The following is a 14,580-nucleotide window of genomic DNA, read 5'->3' as shown; positions in this document are numbered from 1 at the left end:
TTTTCTTTAATTAATAACGAAGTTGTCTTTTTGGTTGTGAACACATAAAGTAAGACTTTTTAGCACATCTTTTTTTTTTTAATCAAGGTGTTCGATAAGTTATGTGTACCTGAACTTCTTTGGAAGAGACTAGTACAAGCAATCACCTTCCTCAATTAAATCATGAATGCTTAGAAAGAGAATCAAATTTGAGATCGTACGCTTGTCGTTACTATCTCTCGTTCGTGCTAACCATTTGGGTTACTTCATTCTCCCACCTTTAATACTACTAAAATCATCTCCGTAAAGCAAGTTTCATATTTATTTTTATATTTAATTTAGCTTTGGACTTTTGGTAACGTGACCTTTCGAAATTATAAAAAAAATAAAAGACAAATATGACAGGATAACAAATTTATTGTTTGTACTAGGAACTTCTGGTACACATGGAGCAGATAGCAAAATCAATTTAAAAAATCAGGACTTTGACCTTGACAATGCAATTGCCAATTCCTACAAATTATTTGCAAATTGAAGAACTAACTACGATGGAGATGTGTTAAAAATGACATATTGAAAAGCTGGTTGGGTTAGATCCGGTGGCCTTTCAAGCCAACAATATGTTAAGAACTATTGATGGGAATGTAGTTCTCATGTGGTAAGTTTTACTTGTTATGTTACCAATCAAACATTATTGGATTGATATAATAATCTAAAATTTATAGTTTATAATATATATAAAAGTTGAGTTCTATCATAAATCTCAATATACAGTATTCATTTATAAAATTTATAATCCTCAAATTATTATTTATTTTATAAAAGGAATCGTAGCACATGTATTCAATCGATAGAGTTTTATTATAATACCAAATTATAACTTTTATGATTTGATTGAATCTTTAGATACAAAGATATGTACAATTTATTTATTTATTTTTAAGACATAGTATTGAAAACCAATTTCTCATTTATACAAGGTATACCGTAATTTCTTATTTGTAAAATTATAACTTATTTAAATTTCGAATCAAACACAGTACTTTCATTCGTATTTAATGGAGGTGAAACAAGCTCCATTATAGAAGATAGAACCCGAATTTGACTGATGACTCGATCCAACTAAAAAAAGAAGAGAAAAATAAAATAAAATAGAATAAGTAAAAAGTATGATTGTCCAAACTCACTTTAAACTTACTCCATTGTCTTAAATATTTATCCTCCCAATTAAAATTTGCCATCTGTCAGTCAAACAATGCTTACTCCCTAACTTTGCTTTATTCTTCCCTTCCATCTTTAAATACTGAGCAACCAGAAGCACTAATATACACAACTCCCATTTCTTCTTTAACAAAATTTCCATTTTATCTCTATTTATGGCTTCTCGCTATGAAGTTGAAGTGACCATTTTCTCAGCCAAGGACCTGAAGAACGTCAACTGGCGTAATGGCCCGACTAGGCCATACGCTGTCGTCTGGGTTGACCCTAACAACAAGTGCTCCACCAAGGTTGATGAGGAGGGCGACACGTGCCCTTTCTGGGACCAGAGACTTGTCATCCCTTTGCCGGGACCCATCGACGGAGACTCCACTCTATACACCGACGTAGTCCACGCTGGCAATGAAGAGGGGACCAAAAAGTTGATCGGATCAGCTCGTCTCAAGCTGAGAGATATTCTCGATGACGTCGGTACCGGTGAACGTGTCAAGCGTACATTGACTCTCAAGCGACCTTCCGGTAGGCCTCAAGGAAAAGTTGAAGTTAAGGTTACTATCTTAGAGCCCCATTATGCTCCGCCTAGTGCGCATTACGCATCCCCTTATGGTATTCCACCCCAAGGTTCCAGAGACTATCATGCACCGCCACCATACGGTAACCCATACGCTCCACCACCTCCACCCCACGATCCGTACTATTCAAGTGCTCCACCACAAGGTGGGTATCCCTACAATGCGTACGATGCACCACCGGCACCGTACGGACAGGGAAGTGGAGGGTATTATGGTGAACAAGAGGAGAAGAAGAAGAGTAAGTTTGGTGGGATGGGGACGGGATTGGCTGTGGGTGCGGTGGCTGGAGTCCTTGGTGGACTAGCGTTGGCTGAGGGTGTTGATGCGCTGGAGGACCACATTGCTGATGAAGCCGCTGAGAAAGTCGAAGAAGATCTTGGTTACGATCCTGATGACTTCTAGGCTGGATTGTTTTTGCTTTGCAGAAGCTTAATGCTTATTAGCATGCTTCATGTTGTTTCTTGTTTATTAATAACTAATTGTCTGCCGTGTCGTGAGGTTTGGGTATGTTTTCTAATGGAAAATGGCCTTTTATATTAAGAAAAATGCTCCAATTTAGAATTTCCAAGTATGACATTTACCGTAACTTCATATATGTTGCGGTAGGTTTGTTGATTAAATTAAATTGCTTGTTTGTTTTCTTTCAAATTATTCCAAAAAACAATGTTAGTGTGAATTGTGAAACTTAAAGGAAATTTATTTGAATACTATCCACATGAGAAATAAATCCGTTAGTTTGATGTCAATAAGGTTTCAAGGTTATTATTGGAAAGATGACGTGAAAGAATCAACGAAAAGATGAAGAGGATTTAATTCATTCAAACATATGAACATTACAAAATGAAAGAGTCAAAACCTCGATCGGAAAACTCCACACAAAAGTTCATGTCTAGCCTCACCAATGAGAACTCTAGCCTAACTTATAGAACATCCTCACAAATTCTGCACAGAAAATATGAGGAATTAAGCGAGACTAAGGAGAAATTGAGACACCAAAACCTTTAGCCAACCCCTCTGTTTATATTGTTTAGGGACTGGAGCAGATTAAGGAAACAAATCTACAAAAGGGGAAAATTACAAGATAGCTGGTTTTTTGTTCACACGACTGTTGAGCTTTCAGGCCAGTTTCCGACCTATTTGGTTGTCCAAAATTCCACCTTAAGCCACCGTAGCATCAGCAACACCTCTTCTCTAATAGCCCCATCATCCTAGACTTTGGTTGCTCATCGTTCATCAAACGCCGACCATTCAACAAAAGGATTGAACCATGGTCGCGGGCGATTGGAGAGTTATCATGGTCCAAATTGTTAGGATTATTGAAGAGGGATGGTCGGTGATTCATTTGGTGGTAGAGGGTCAGATTTTGGTGGTAGGAGTTGACCGAAATCATGCGCAAAAGTTTAATTTGCGGTGTCTAGCGATTACAAATTGAAATTTGGTGGGGGTATTTTTGTCTTTGCAATCAATATAATTGTATTTAAAGGGAATTATTAATAGAATTTTTGTTTTGGGTAGGAAAGTGGTATTTTAAAAGTCTGAGGTGGAAAGTGTCATTAAGCCATTTTTTGGGTGGGAAAAAGTCGTTTACTCTCAATTATCTCCCTTTATTGATCCCTCACCCAAGCAAATCTAATAGAAATGGCTATGTTTTAGGTGCTATTAACCTTTACACACAATTGCTTCACAAGGTGCAATTGATACCTCTCTCTCTCACACACTAGGACTTACTTTCTCTTACTAGAAACCCAAGAGTGAAGCTCACTCTGTTACAACTCGAAATTTTATTGATAAAACAATGAAAATTTCTCTTCAAGAGTAGATAAACAAGTGTATGACCCAAAGAAACCCAATGTACAAAAATAAAAGTTTACGATGTAGCAAGGTTTTGATTTAGAATATGAAATTTGCGAGTGAAAGCTCTAAGAGATTGTTTAATTTGTTTTGCTTTGAAAGATATGAAATTTCATAACATACAAAGTTGTTTGGGAATGGGTTTAGCTTAAATTATATATGGAAGTGCAAAAATATAATCGTTACGCCTAAAAATGGACTTTGAGAATCCCAAAAATCGGTCAACTATTTTCAATCTAGTCGACTAGATCTAACATGGTGCCTAAGTGGCGCACACATGGTACTAGCCATTGGAAACGACTAAACCACATTCGGCCAATTAGACCAATTGTGCAAAATGGCGTCTGCTCCAGTTTAGATCCATATGAGAATCCGGTAGACCACATGGGGATGAAAGTGTAATTTTTCCAAACTTGGGCAGCTATCATTTTACCCCATGTCTTGGAATATGACATTTTGGCCCTTTAATAAAACCCATAAACTGGATGCATAATCCGGTTGACCGGCTTGGGTAAAAATGCAAAATATGAAAAGTTGGCAACTATCACTTTAGCCCCATATGTTTGAAAAATAACATTGTGACCAAATCCTAGAAACGCAAAAACAAGTTTTTGAAGGCTTTCACATGCACATGACTTTTCTAACCAAGACCTATGCTTATAAAATTAAATATAATTACAAAGCAAACTACTTATACTTAGCTTTCTTGAATTCTTCTAATTTCTTTATCCAAGCTTTGTCTTTTTCCTCTCTATTATTTCTTTGAATGCTTTGGGAAGTTCCTTGTCATCTAAATCTACACTTAAGCACAAGTCATTAGTACTAATGCTTAGGGACACTAAAGCTCGGGCGTGGCAAGAAATTTCTTATTTTTAGTTTTCTAGACAACGGCTTACAGAACGTCAACTAGTGTGAACGCTTCTAATCAAATCTATCTCTTTTCTTTCTCTTTTTAAAAATAAAATTTAATTAATTAATTAATAAGAGCATTGGTTGTCTCTTATGGTGTGTGAACACATGAAATAAGACTTTTCAGCGTTTGACGCAGTAGATAATAAAAAAATTAAATATTATACTTTAACATTATCACGGTCGATCCTTCCACCTTTAATGTCACTAAAACCATCATTTATAACAAAGAGTTTCTCCAAACCTCGCATAAGCAAAGATGTTTGGTAACGTGATCTTTCGAAATTATATAAAAGAATATAAAGATAAAATATGACAGGACAACAATTTTTACTGTTTTGTACGAGGAATCTTTCATATGGAGCAGATTTCAAAATCAATTTAAAAAATCAGGACTTTTTGTGCTTGAGCTTGACTATGCAACTTGCCAATTCCCACAAAATTTATTCGCAAATTGCAAGAACTAACCAACGATAGAGATGTGCTTAAAAATAACGTATTGAACAGCTGGTTGCAAGAACTAATAATAGTATTCCCAAAAATCAACCAAACGGAACCTAAGTGTGTAAATATTTCATTATGAAATCTATGGGTCTTTTTGTTATTTCACTAAAGCTCAAGAGTGTGTAAAAAAACCTCACATGTTCACCACTAAGGTCCATATTAACGGTGACATGTCATTTTCTGCACTAATCACTATATCTATTTGGGGGCATCGATCGCCACTCCAAGAACTTCGTATACATCAATTTAGTGCATAGTTGTCTTCCCAATTCTCATCCCATTCATTTCAGGCCAAAAACTAAAATTTTGTGAAATTTACTATACTATCCCTTATCTTTCAGTTTTTAATAAATGTGAAAATTTAATTAAAATTGAATATTGGTTTATAATATACTTTACTAGAAACAAAATATTTGTAATTCACATTTTTGCCACAATAACATTAGTATTGTTTACTTAATTACAAAAATAATTTGAGACTCAAATTCTGTTATCGTTACTCAAATAATGGTTGGCATGTTGCACGGGACTTATGCTTATATTTCTCTAACTGATGAGTGTGAACGCTTATAAAAAATACCTATCTACTTTCTTTTTCTTTTATAAAAATGAGACCATTGGGTGTCTCTTTTCTTTTTCTATAACCGATGAGTGTGAACGCTTATAATCAAACCTAATTCTTTTCTTTTTCTTTAATTAATCAATGAGATAATTGGTTGTCTTTTTTGTGTGTGAACGCATAAAGTAAGACTTTTTAACGCATCTTTTTTTTTTTTTTTTTTTAATCAAGGTGTCCGAATAAGTTATGTGTACTTGGACTTCTTTGGAGGAGACTAGCATAAACAATCCACCTTTACAGTCCCCAATTAAATCGTAAATACTTAAAGAGAGAATCGAATTTGAGATCGTATGCTTGTCCTTACTATCTCTCGTTTGCCGTAACCATTTGGGCTACTTCATTCTCCCACCTTTAATACTACTAAAATCATCTCCGTATAAGCAAATTTTCATATTTTTATTTTTATATTTATATTTAGCTTTGGACTTTTGGTAACGTGGCCTTTCGAAATTATATAAAAAAATAAAAAGACAAAATATGACAGGATAACAAATTTTATTGTTTTGTACTAGGAATCTTCTGGTACACATGGAGCAGATAGCAAAATCAATTAAAAAAATCAGGACTTTTGACCTTGACTATGCAACTTGCCAATTCCTACAAAAATTATTTGCAAATTGTAAGAACTGACCAACGATAGAGATGTGCTTAAAAATGACATTGAAAAGCTGGTTGGGTTAGATCCGGTGGCCTTTCAAGCCAACAATATGTTGAGAACTATTGATCGGAATGTAGTTCTCAACATATCAGATCAATGTAATAATCTAAATCTTATATCTATATAAATGTATATAAGAAGTTGAGTTGCATCGCAAACCTTGATATAAACGTATTTCATTTATTGAATTTGTAATCCTTAAATTGTTATCTGTTTTATAAAAAAGGATCATTGCACATGTATTTATTCAATAGGGTCTTATTATAATATTGTTATGCCTAAAAAATATAAGGGTTGATGTCAGGTCCAGTCAGCCTACAAGAGTCAAATCATGGGTACAACCACAGCCTACTTCTATCAGAATAGTGGGTGCGCGTCAGGCCAACCAGAAGTTGTGGTGATCCCACGTGTCCAATCCCTGCTCTAAATCACCCAAATCACTCTAGAAGGTGGGCAATGTGACATAAAGAATGATTTGCACGAATAATCCCACCAACTTACAGATTTAGTGATCATTGCCTCAATGCATCCTACTATAAATTGGGAGCTCCTCTCTCATTAAAGGGGATTCGCACATTTTTACACTTGATTAACTACTCTCTCTCTCCCTAGAATTCTTAGCATTTGATACCTTGTAATATCATTGTAAAGTCAGTCAGCTAAAAGCGACCTGACCCTTATCATCAATATAAGCATCAGTGGATGTAGGACTTGCTATCTTAGCATCTAAACCACTTTAAAAACTGTCCCCATTGCATTTACTATCATTTTCCTTTACATTCACGTGTGTCCTTTAGGCCAGCTCAACATTTCACACGTCCGTTTTGTTGGTGTAAAAATCATGCATCAACAAATATCAATTTATAACTTCTATAATTCCACTCAATCTTTAGATATAAAGATACATAAACTTATACAATTTTTTTTTTTTTTTTTTTTTTTTAAAAGACAGTGTGTTGAAGTGAAGCCTCAAAACGCTGTCGCATAGTGCTTAAAATGACTAAGTAGTGCATTGTCGTTTTAAGATGCTTGGGAGAATGCTGGTCGTTGATGGCAACAGTGATCCAATGGCTGAGATTTACGCTTCAAGTCAACATTACAAGCAGCCCCAAAAATGCAGAAATAATCAGTCTTCTTCTCTCTTTCAGGAAAAAACGAGTGCTCTCGATTTGTTTTTTTTCATTTTTCAGTCCAAAATCAGTGTAGCTTCAATGAGTGAGTGATTATGACATGACTCGTCCCGACCCTCCTTATCCCATAGGCTCCCGGAGCACCCATGAGACTCGGGTGATCGAGACGTGCCATGTGGGAAAACTATAAAACCTGTTTATAAATAAAACATCATAAAACTCTTCCAGCTAAATCATTTGTAAACACTCATTTTTGTTTCTCACAAATAAATATGACATCATTTGCAAATAAACAAATGCAACTGGATTTTCTTTTACAAAATGAACATATGGTATCAGACTTTTCCATTTCTTTTACAATCCAAAACGTGAAATAAAATACCTGATGAAGAAACATAAACTTTGTAGCGGAAAATGAAACACAACCATGGAACTTATGATGAAGTAAAGTCGTGTGGGCCAACCTTGAGTGGGATTCACTCCTCTGCACGAACACCTTCTTGACCTGGTGGGGGGGAAAGAAAAACATTTGAAAACGAGGGGTGAGCTAGAAATGCTCAGTGAGTGGGGAATGGGTTAGTATGTAATAACACATTTCAATATACAATACAAACACTCGTGCGCAATGTTCAGAAACCCGGACCGGAAGGTGACTCGGTCAAGTGACCGGTTTTCGGTCTGAGCGGTCCAACTGATCTGACCGCCGGGTCAGACCGATGATATCATCAAATATTATATTTTAATATTTATTTCCTAACGTGTCTATTTCGTCTTTCTCTTTCTTCTTTTCTCCTCCGTTTTTTTTCCACTCTCTTTCTTTCCGTCATCTCTTTCTTCTTTATATTATATATTTTCAAAATGTCACTTCATCATCTTCTCTTTCTTCTTCTCACCCGTCACCTCATCTTTCCTTTCTTCCTCTCTACTTCTTTGTTTTTTCCCTCTCTTTCTCGCCATCTCTTCTCTTTCTTCTTTACTTCTTCCATATTCTCCTACTTTCTCACCTCCTCTTCTCTTTCTTCTTCTCTTTTCTCACCTCCTCTTCTCTTTTCTTCTTCTGCATCTTTTGAAGACTTGAAGGCTGAAAGCCGAAGCTTGAAAGAGATCGCGAATGGAGGACTAGACTGGAGCCTAAAGAGGTTGATTGAAGAGGAAGAGATCGCGATGATTGAAGAGGACTTGAAGAGTGAAGACTTGAAGGAGATCCGAGATCGCAAATGGCAAAGTAGCAAACCCCCAAAAAAAAAAAAAAGCAAACCAAAATGAAAAAGGCAAAAGCAAAAAAGCAAAATTTTAAAAGTGGCAGACAGCTCGCAAAAGCAAATTGAAATGTATTACAAAATTTGGGGGTTTGACACTTTGATTTGTGTTTGTGGTTTTAATTTTTTTTAATTTTTTTTCATATTTTCAACTAGTGGACCGGATTTCTTTGTTATACCGGTTGGACCATCGGTTTGCTACAGTAAGGCGGTCCAATCACGGTTTGAAACGGTCTGATGCAAAAATTCGGGTTTTTACTCTTTTTAAACCGGAAATATAAGCGAAACCCGGTCGGACCGGTTCGACCGCCTGGTCCGGTCCGGGTTTCAGAACATTGCTCGTGCGTATAAAATTTCATTTCCATAACACATTTTATAATATAAGCCATCTTTCATAGCAATGCTGAAAATCTCTCATTGCAAAACTTCATTCTGAAAGCTATTATGGTAAACAAATCAATACTCATGTTTCTCTACACATATCATTTCTAGAAATATTTCATATACAATTACATTTTCATTTATAAATTTCCATTTCAAATAAATGATATACATGTATGTATATATCCAAACCATCTCTCAATCACATGTGAAAACTCTCACCTAACTAGTACCCAGGGGTAAATCCATCTAACCCAGCAAGATCTAACATCGCGCGGGCTAAACCAATAAATTCATCCTGCTAGGCGGAATCGGTCACCGCTCAAGCCTTCGACCCAATGAGTCCAAGCATCACTCGGGCTGGCACAATCATATCCTGTTTAGCGATATCTGCCTCGCTCGGGCCTTCGACCTACTTGGGCCGGCAAAACCAAATCATATGTAGCGATATCTGCCTTGCTTGGGCTTTCGACCCACTTGGGCCGGTAATATCAAATCATGTGTAGTGATATCTGCCTCGATCAGGCCTTCGACCCACCTGGGGCCGGCAATATCAAATCATACGCATGTGTAGAATCAAATCCACATCATAAGAGGGATGGGTACTACGCAGGGTGGTTTGAAACCCACTATCATCTCATACTGATTCTCAAAACATTTTTCTCATGAGCATATAATAAATTTCATACCATCTCATGTAACGTAAAAATATAAATGCAAGTTCTCAAATGTTTTCAAATCCAACAATTTCAACCCATTTTCATTTCTTTTCAAACTGTTGCCCAAAAGCATCAAAATTCCATCTTCTCATGTCTATCAACAATTTCCAACAATAACATTGCAATAAAGCTCATAAATAAATCAAGCATTTTAGGCAATTTAAAACAATAAACAAGTATAAATAAGCATTTAGAGATAACTTTGTTAAAATAAAAGTTAAGGGTTTAGATTTTTCCACTCACCCTCATGAAGCTTGTCCCAAATAACGAAAACCCTCAATGAACTTGGTTCTCCTCCTCCTATTTGAACCAATTCTTTGAAGAAATTAGCTTAACTACAAACTTAGAGAAAATGAAGGAAAAAGGATAAAATTTTACCCAAATAAAAGCTTACCCACGGATCAAGCACGCCCAAAAATCGATTTCCAAATGAAAATGGGGTCAAGACCACCCTTCTCCCCCTTTTCTTCTTCTCCTTTCTCCTTTTTTTTTTTTTTCTTTTTTTTTTTTCTCCTTTTCTTCCTTCCAGTCGACTGAACTGGATATAAGTCGGTTGAGTGGCAAATATCAATTTGCCTCTTTAATTTTCCCACTATTTCTGAAAGCCCCCCAACACAACAGTATTTTTATTACAAAAGGACCCCTATATTATCGATATACTATAAGGTCCCAAAATATTGAATATTTTCACTTACACCCCCAAAATAACAAAGAAACTTTCAAAACTGACAATTTAGTCCAAATTCCAGAATGTACCATGCCTTGGCACTATGCCGCGGCACCAAAATATGCAGAATTTTATATAGTCCCAATGTATTAAATCCTTTCACTTGAACCCAAAAAAGTTCTAAAACTTGCAGTTCACCCCCCTTTTTCACACATTCCCAACAACATTTCACTTAACTCAAATTACCAATATGGAAAAGTCATCCCTTTCCAAACCAACCACCAATTATCGCAAGATACATCAAACATAAATTTTATAACTCAAGTGATTGAATTGACAAATCAAGAGTAAACATTCTACACAAACCATTTCACACTCCAATTAACCAAAACGCTTCTATTTATCACTCAAACAAACCAGTCTCACCAAATTAACTGGATTTCTCTTTTTCAACTTAAATCAGGAAATCACAACCAACCAACAAGATCTTTTCATTCGTACAAAATAAAAAAAAATGAGAACACATGCAAGAGTCATACCAATGCATAATTATATACAACATCCGTGAACACAAAGCAATGCGGGGGTTACATATTAGTTCTTAGTTATTCTGTGAGGGTTGTGTGTTCTCTCAAATATTAGGGATACCAGGAAGAGTTTCTCTAGATTAGGAGTTACAAAGTGAGTTTTGGTTGTGATTGAGTGAAAGATTGATTGATCTTTGCTCTTGTAAACTGTAAGTTCTTGATTAATTAGTGCAATGAGCCCCAAATATTCTAGAGCTCAACATGGATGTAGTCTATCCAATCTTGGATAGGTGAACCATAGTAAAAACCTTGTGTTTGTTCTTGATTGTGTTATTATGTGGATTGTTTTGGCTGTGTGATTGATTGATATTGGAAGTTGATTATTAGGCTTGAATCTTTACAGTGGTATCAGAGCTAGAATTTCTAGGGTTCTTCGGTCTTTCTTCGATTTGCAGGTTTCTTGAAATCTAGGATTCATTAAAAATTGGGGGTTTCTCGATTGATCAGTCTCTTAGTACTCTAAGGTTCTTAGATCTGAAATTCGAGGTGTTAATCGTTCAATTAGGTAGGTTTCTTGAAATCTAGGGTTCGTTGAAATTTGGGGGTTTTGTGTCTAACTGCCCTGTTGTACTCTAGAGTCTTTAATCTTGTCAAACCGAGTTGTCAATTCTCCGAAATTAGAGATCAATTTTGATTTCTAGGGTTAAGCGGGTAAATTCTTGATATCTTTACCAAAATTCACACAATGTCTACCACACGGATGGAGATTACATAATATGACGGCAAAATCGACTTTAATATCTGGAAGAAGAAGATGAAAGCACTGCTTTCCCACAACAAGGTAGCTGTTGCACTAGAAAAGAACGTGGAGAAATAGCCAAAAGAAAAATTAAAGAAGAAGCCAGAAATAGATGAGGAAGCATATAATCTGATCGTGATGGACCTCTCTGATAATGTTCTAAGGAAGGTAGACGGCCTGGAGACTCCTCTTGCACTATGGGGTAAACTCGAAACACTATATTCTTTGCAATCTGCACCAAATCTTGCATTTTTAAAGGGTGCTTTGTTCTTATATAAAATGGACAGTTCTAAGTCTATTGATCATAATCTAGATGAATTCCTTAAAATGACTTTGATACTGAAAGGTACAGATCAGGAATTAGGGGACACCAGTCTTTCTATGATATTGTTAAGCTCAATAACTGAAGAGTATCAAGTAGTTAAGAATGCTTTGCAGTATACTGGTACAATACCTAGTCTGGATCTAATTATAGCTTGTTTTAAAGCTAGGGAATTAGAGCTGAAAATCCAGAAATGAAATGGTAATCCAGTGTTTCTAAAGGGTAAAATTGAGTCTGGTCAACCTAGTAAAGGTATTCAGCATAACCCTAGTTCAAAGAATAAGAAGAAGGGAAAGGGGAATAATAAGCCTAAAAGAGAAACGAGAAAATGCTTTTATTGTAACAAAACAAGCCACTTAAAGAAAAACTACTTTGAGTGGATTAAAAAACAGAAACAGGGAAACACAGAGAGTAATTTAACCTCAACCAAACATGTCATTGAAGAGTTTGAAGTTCTTACAGTGTCTAAGTCAGACTATGTACAAGATTGGGTATTAGACTTAGGATGTTCTTTTCACATGAGTCCAAATAGAAAATAGTTTCAGGATTATGAAGCATGTGAGTGTGAGACTATTTTCATGGGTAACAACAATGCCTGTAAAGTGAAAGGGATGGGTAGTATAACCTTAAAGCTGAATGATGCGAAGCTAATTAAATTGACTAAGGTTAGGTTTATCCCTGAACTCGAAAGGAATCTGATCTCCTTAGAAACTCTAGACGAGTCTGGCTGTTGTTATAGGGCTGAACATGGTTATCTGAATGTGTATAGAAATAACAACCTTATCTTGAAAGGTGTTAAAATGAATAGGCTCTATATTCTTTGTGGTAAATATTATTCTAACTGTTTCAATTCTGCTCTTGTTTCTACTAACCTTTCTATGACAGAGAAGTGGCACCTCAGAATGGGCCACATGAGTCAGAAGGGGATGAATATCCTCAACCAACAAGGACTGTTTGGTAAGGATACTACAACTACTCTTGACTTCTATGAGAATTGCGTGCTAGGTAAACAACACAGAATGAGTTTCACAAAAGGAACTCACCTTGCCTCAAACTGTTTGGAATACCTCCATTCAGATCTGTGGGGACCTGAAAAGGTCAGGTCCTATGGGGGAAATTGTTATTTCATGTCTATAGTAGATGATTTCAGTAGGAAAGTGTGGGTTTACCTTCTGAAATCTAAAGATGAGGCCTTAACTAAGTTTAAGAGCTATGGAAAATCAAATAGATAAGAGGGTCAAGGCATTAAGAAAAGATAATGACCTAGAATTTTGTAATGCTGAATTTGATCAATTCTATAGTGACCAAGGAATTCTTAGGCATAGGACTGTTAGAATGACTCCTCAGCAAAATGGTGTTGTTGAGAGGATGAACAAGACCTTATTAAAGAAGGCTAGATGTCTCCTATTTACCTCAAGATTACCAAAAACCTTTTGGGGAGAAGCTTTGACTACCGCAGCCTACTTAGTGAATAGAAGCCCCTCTAGTGCCATAGAATTTAAGTGCCCTGATGAGAAATTGTCAGGGAGGATGCCAACCTTGAGCCATTTGAGAGTGTTTGGGTATGCTGCCTATGCATACATAAGTGAAGGCAAGTTAGAACCTAGATCCATTAGGTGTGTTTTCTTGGTATACCAAGAAGGAACCAAGGGGTATAGGCTGTGGAATAAAGAGTCACCAGGGGTAAAAATCATAGTTAGTAGAGATGTGATCTTTAATGAAAATGTTTTTCCATGCAAATCTAATAATAGTGATGCAAGTACCTTTAGTAACAATGAAGAAAATTCTAGTCTAACAAATGTTACTCCAATTGAGGTGGAGCCAACAATACAGCAACCTGATCTGTCACATTTTGAGACTGAATCTGAACCTGAAGCTGCATCAGAACCTGTTGAACCTGCCCAAGAAGCTGAAGATGTAACTGGAGAGATTGAGGAACCTCAACATGTTGACTTGCAATAATACAAGTTAGCAAGGGACAAAACTAAAAAGGATATTAGACCACTTGCAAGATATTCTTATGCGGATTTAATATACATTGCTTTGCTTGCAGGTACTGAAGTCCAGAGGATAGAACCTGATACTTTTGAAGAAGCAATGAGGTCCAAGGACAAAGACAAATGGTGGGCTGCCATGAAAGAAGAGATGTACTCACTTAAGGTAAATGGAACATGGTCTTTGGTCTCCAAACCCCAAGATCATAAACTAATACAGTGTAGGTGGCTGTTTAAACTTAAAGATGGTATGTCTATGCATGATCCTTCTAGGTATAAAGCTAGATTAGTAGCTAAGGGTTATACCCAAAGAGAAGGCATGGACTTTAAGGAGATTTTCTCTCCGGTAGTTAAGTACAAAACCATCAGACTTATGCTATCTTTAGTTGCTCATCAGGATTTAGAATTAGAGCAATTAGAGGTAAAAACATCATTTTTGCATGGTAACTTAGAAGAGGAGATTTTCATGTGC

The 14,580-nt window shown here is 36.1% G+C and overlaps 1 protein-coding gene across 1 annotated transcript; it reads left to right on the top strand.

Annotated features, from left to right (window-relative positions):
* The first annotated feature begins 1,296 nt into the window (after nucleotides 1-1,296).
* On the top strand, nucleotides 1,297-2,171 carry LOC116128006 (protein SRC2 homolog). The gene has a single exon (XM_031413675.1). It carries the CDS (start codon nucleotides 1,356-1,358, stop codon nucleotides 2,169-2,171), a length of 816 nt encoding a protein of 271 aa, XP_031269535.1. The 5' UTR covers nucleotides 1,297-1,355.
* The last annotated feature ends 12,409 nt before the right edge of the window (nucleotides 2,172-14,580 follow it).

The sequence above is a fragment of the Pistacia vera genome, unplaced genomic scaffold (assembly GCF_008641045.1).
Source record: "Pistacia vera cultivar Batoury unplaced genomic scaffold, PisVer_v2 Contig196, whole genome shotgun sequence".
NCBI lineage: Eukaryota > Viridiplantae > Streptophyta > Magnoliopsida > Sapindales > Anacardiaceae > Pistacia > Pistacia vera.
Note: the sequence above shows the minus strand (reverse complement) of the source record. Positions and strands in the feature narration are given on the sequence as shown.

Bases quoted from the DNA above. Each gene is read 5' to 3' on its own strand.
- LOC116128006 (XM_031413675.1), top strand. From the start codon at position 1,356: ATGGCTTCTCGCTATGAAGTTGAAGTGACCATTTTCTCAGCCAAGGAC.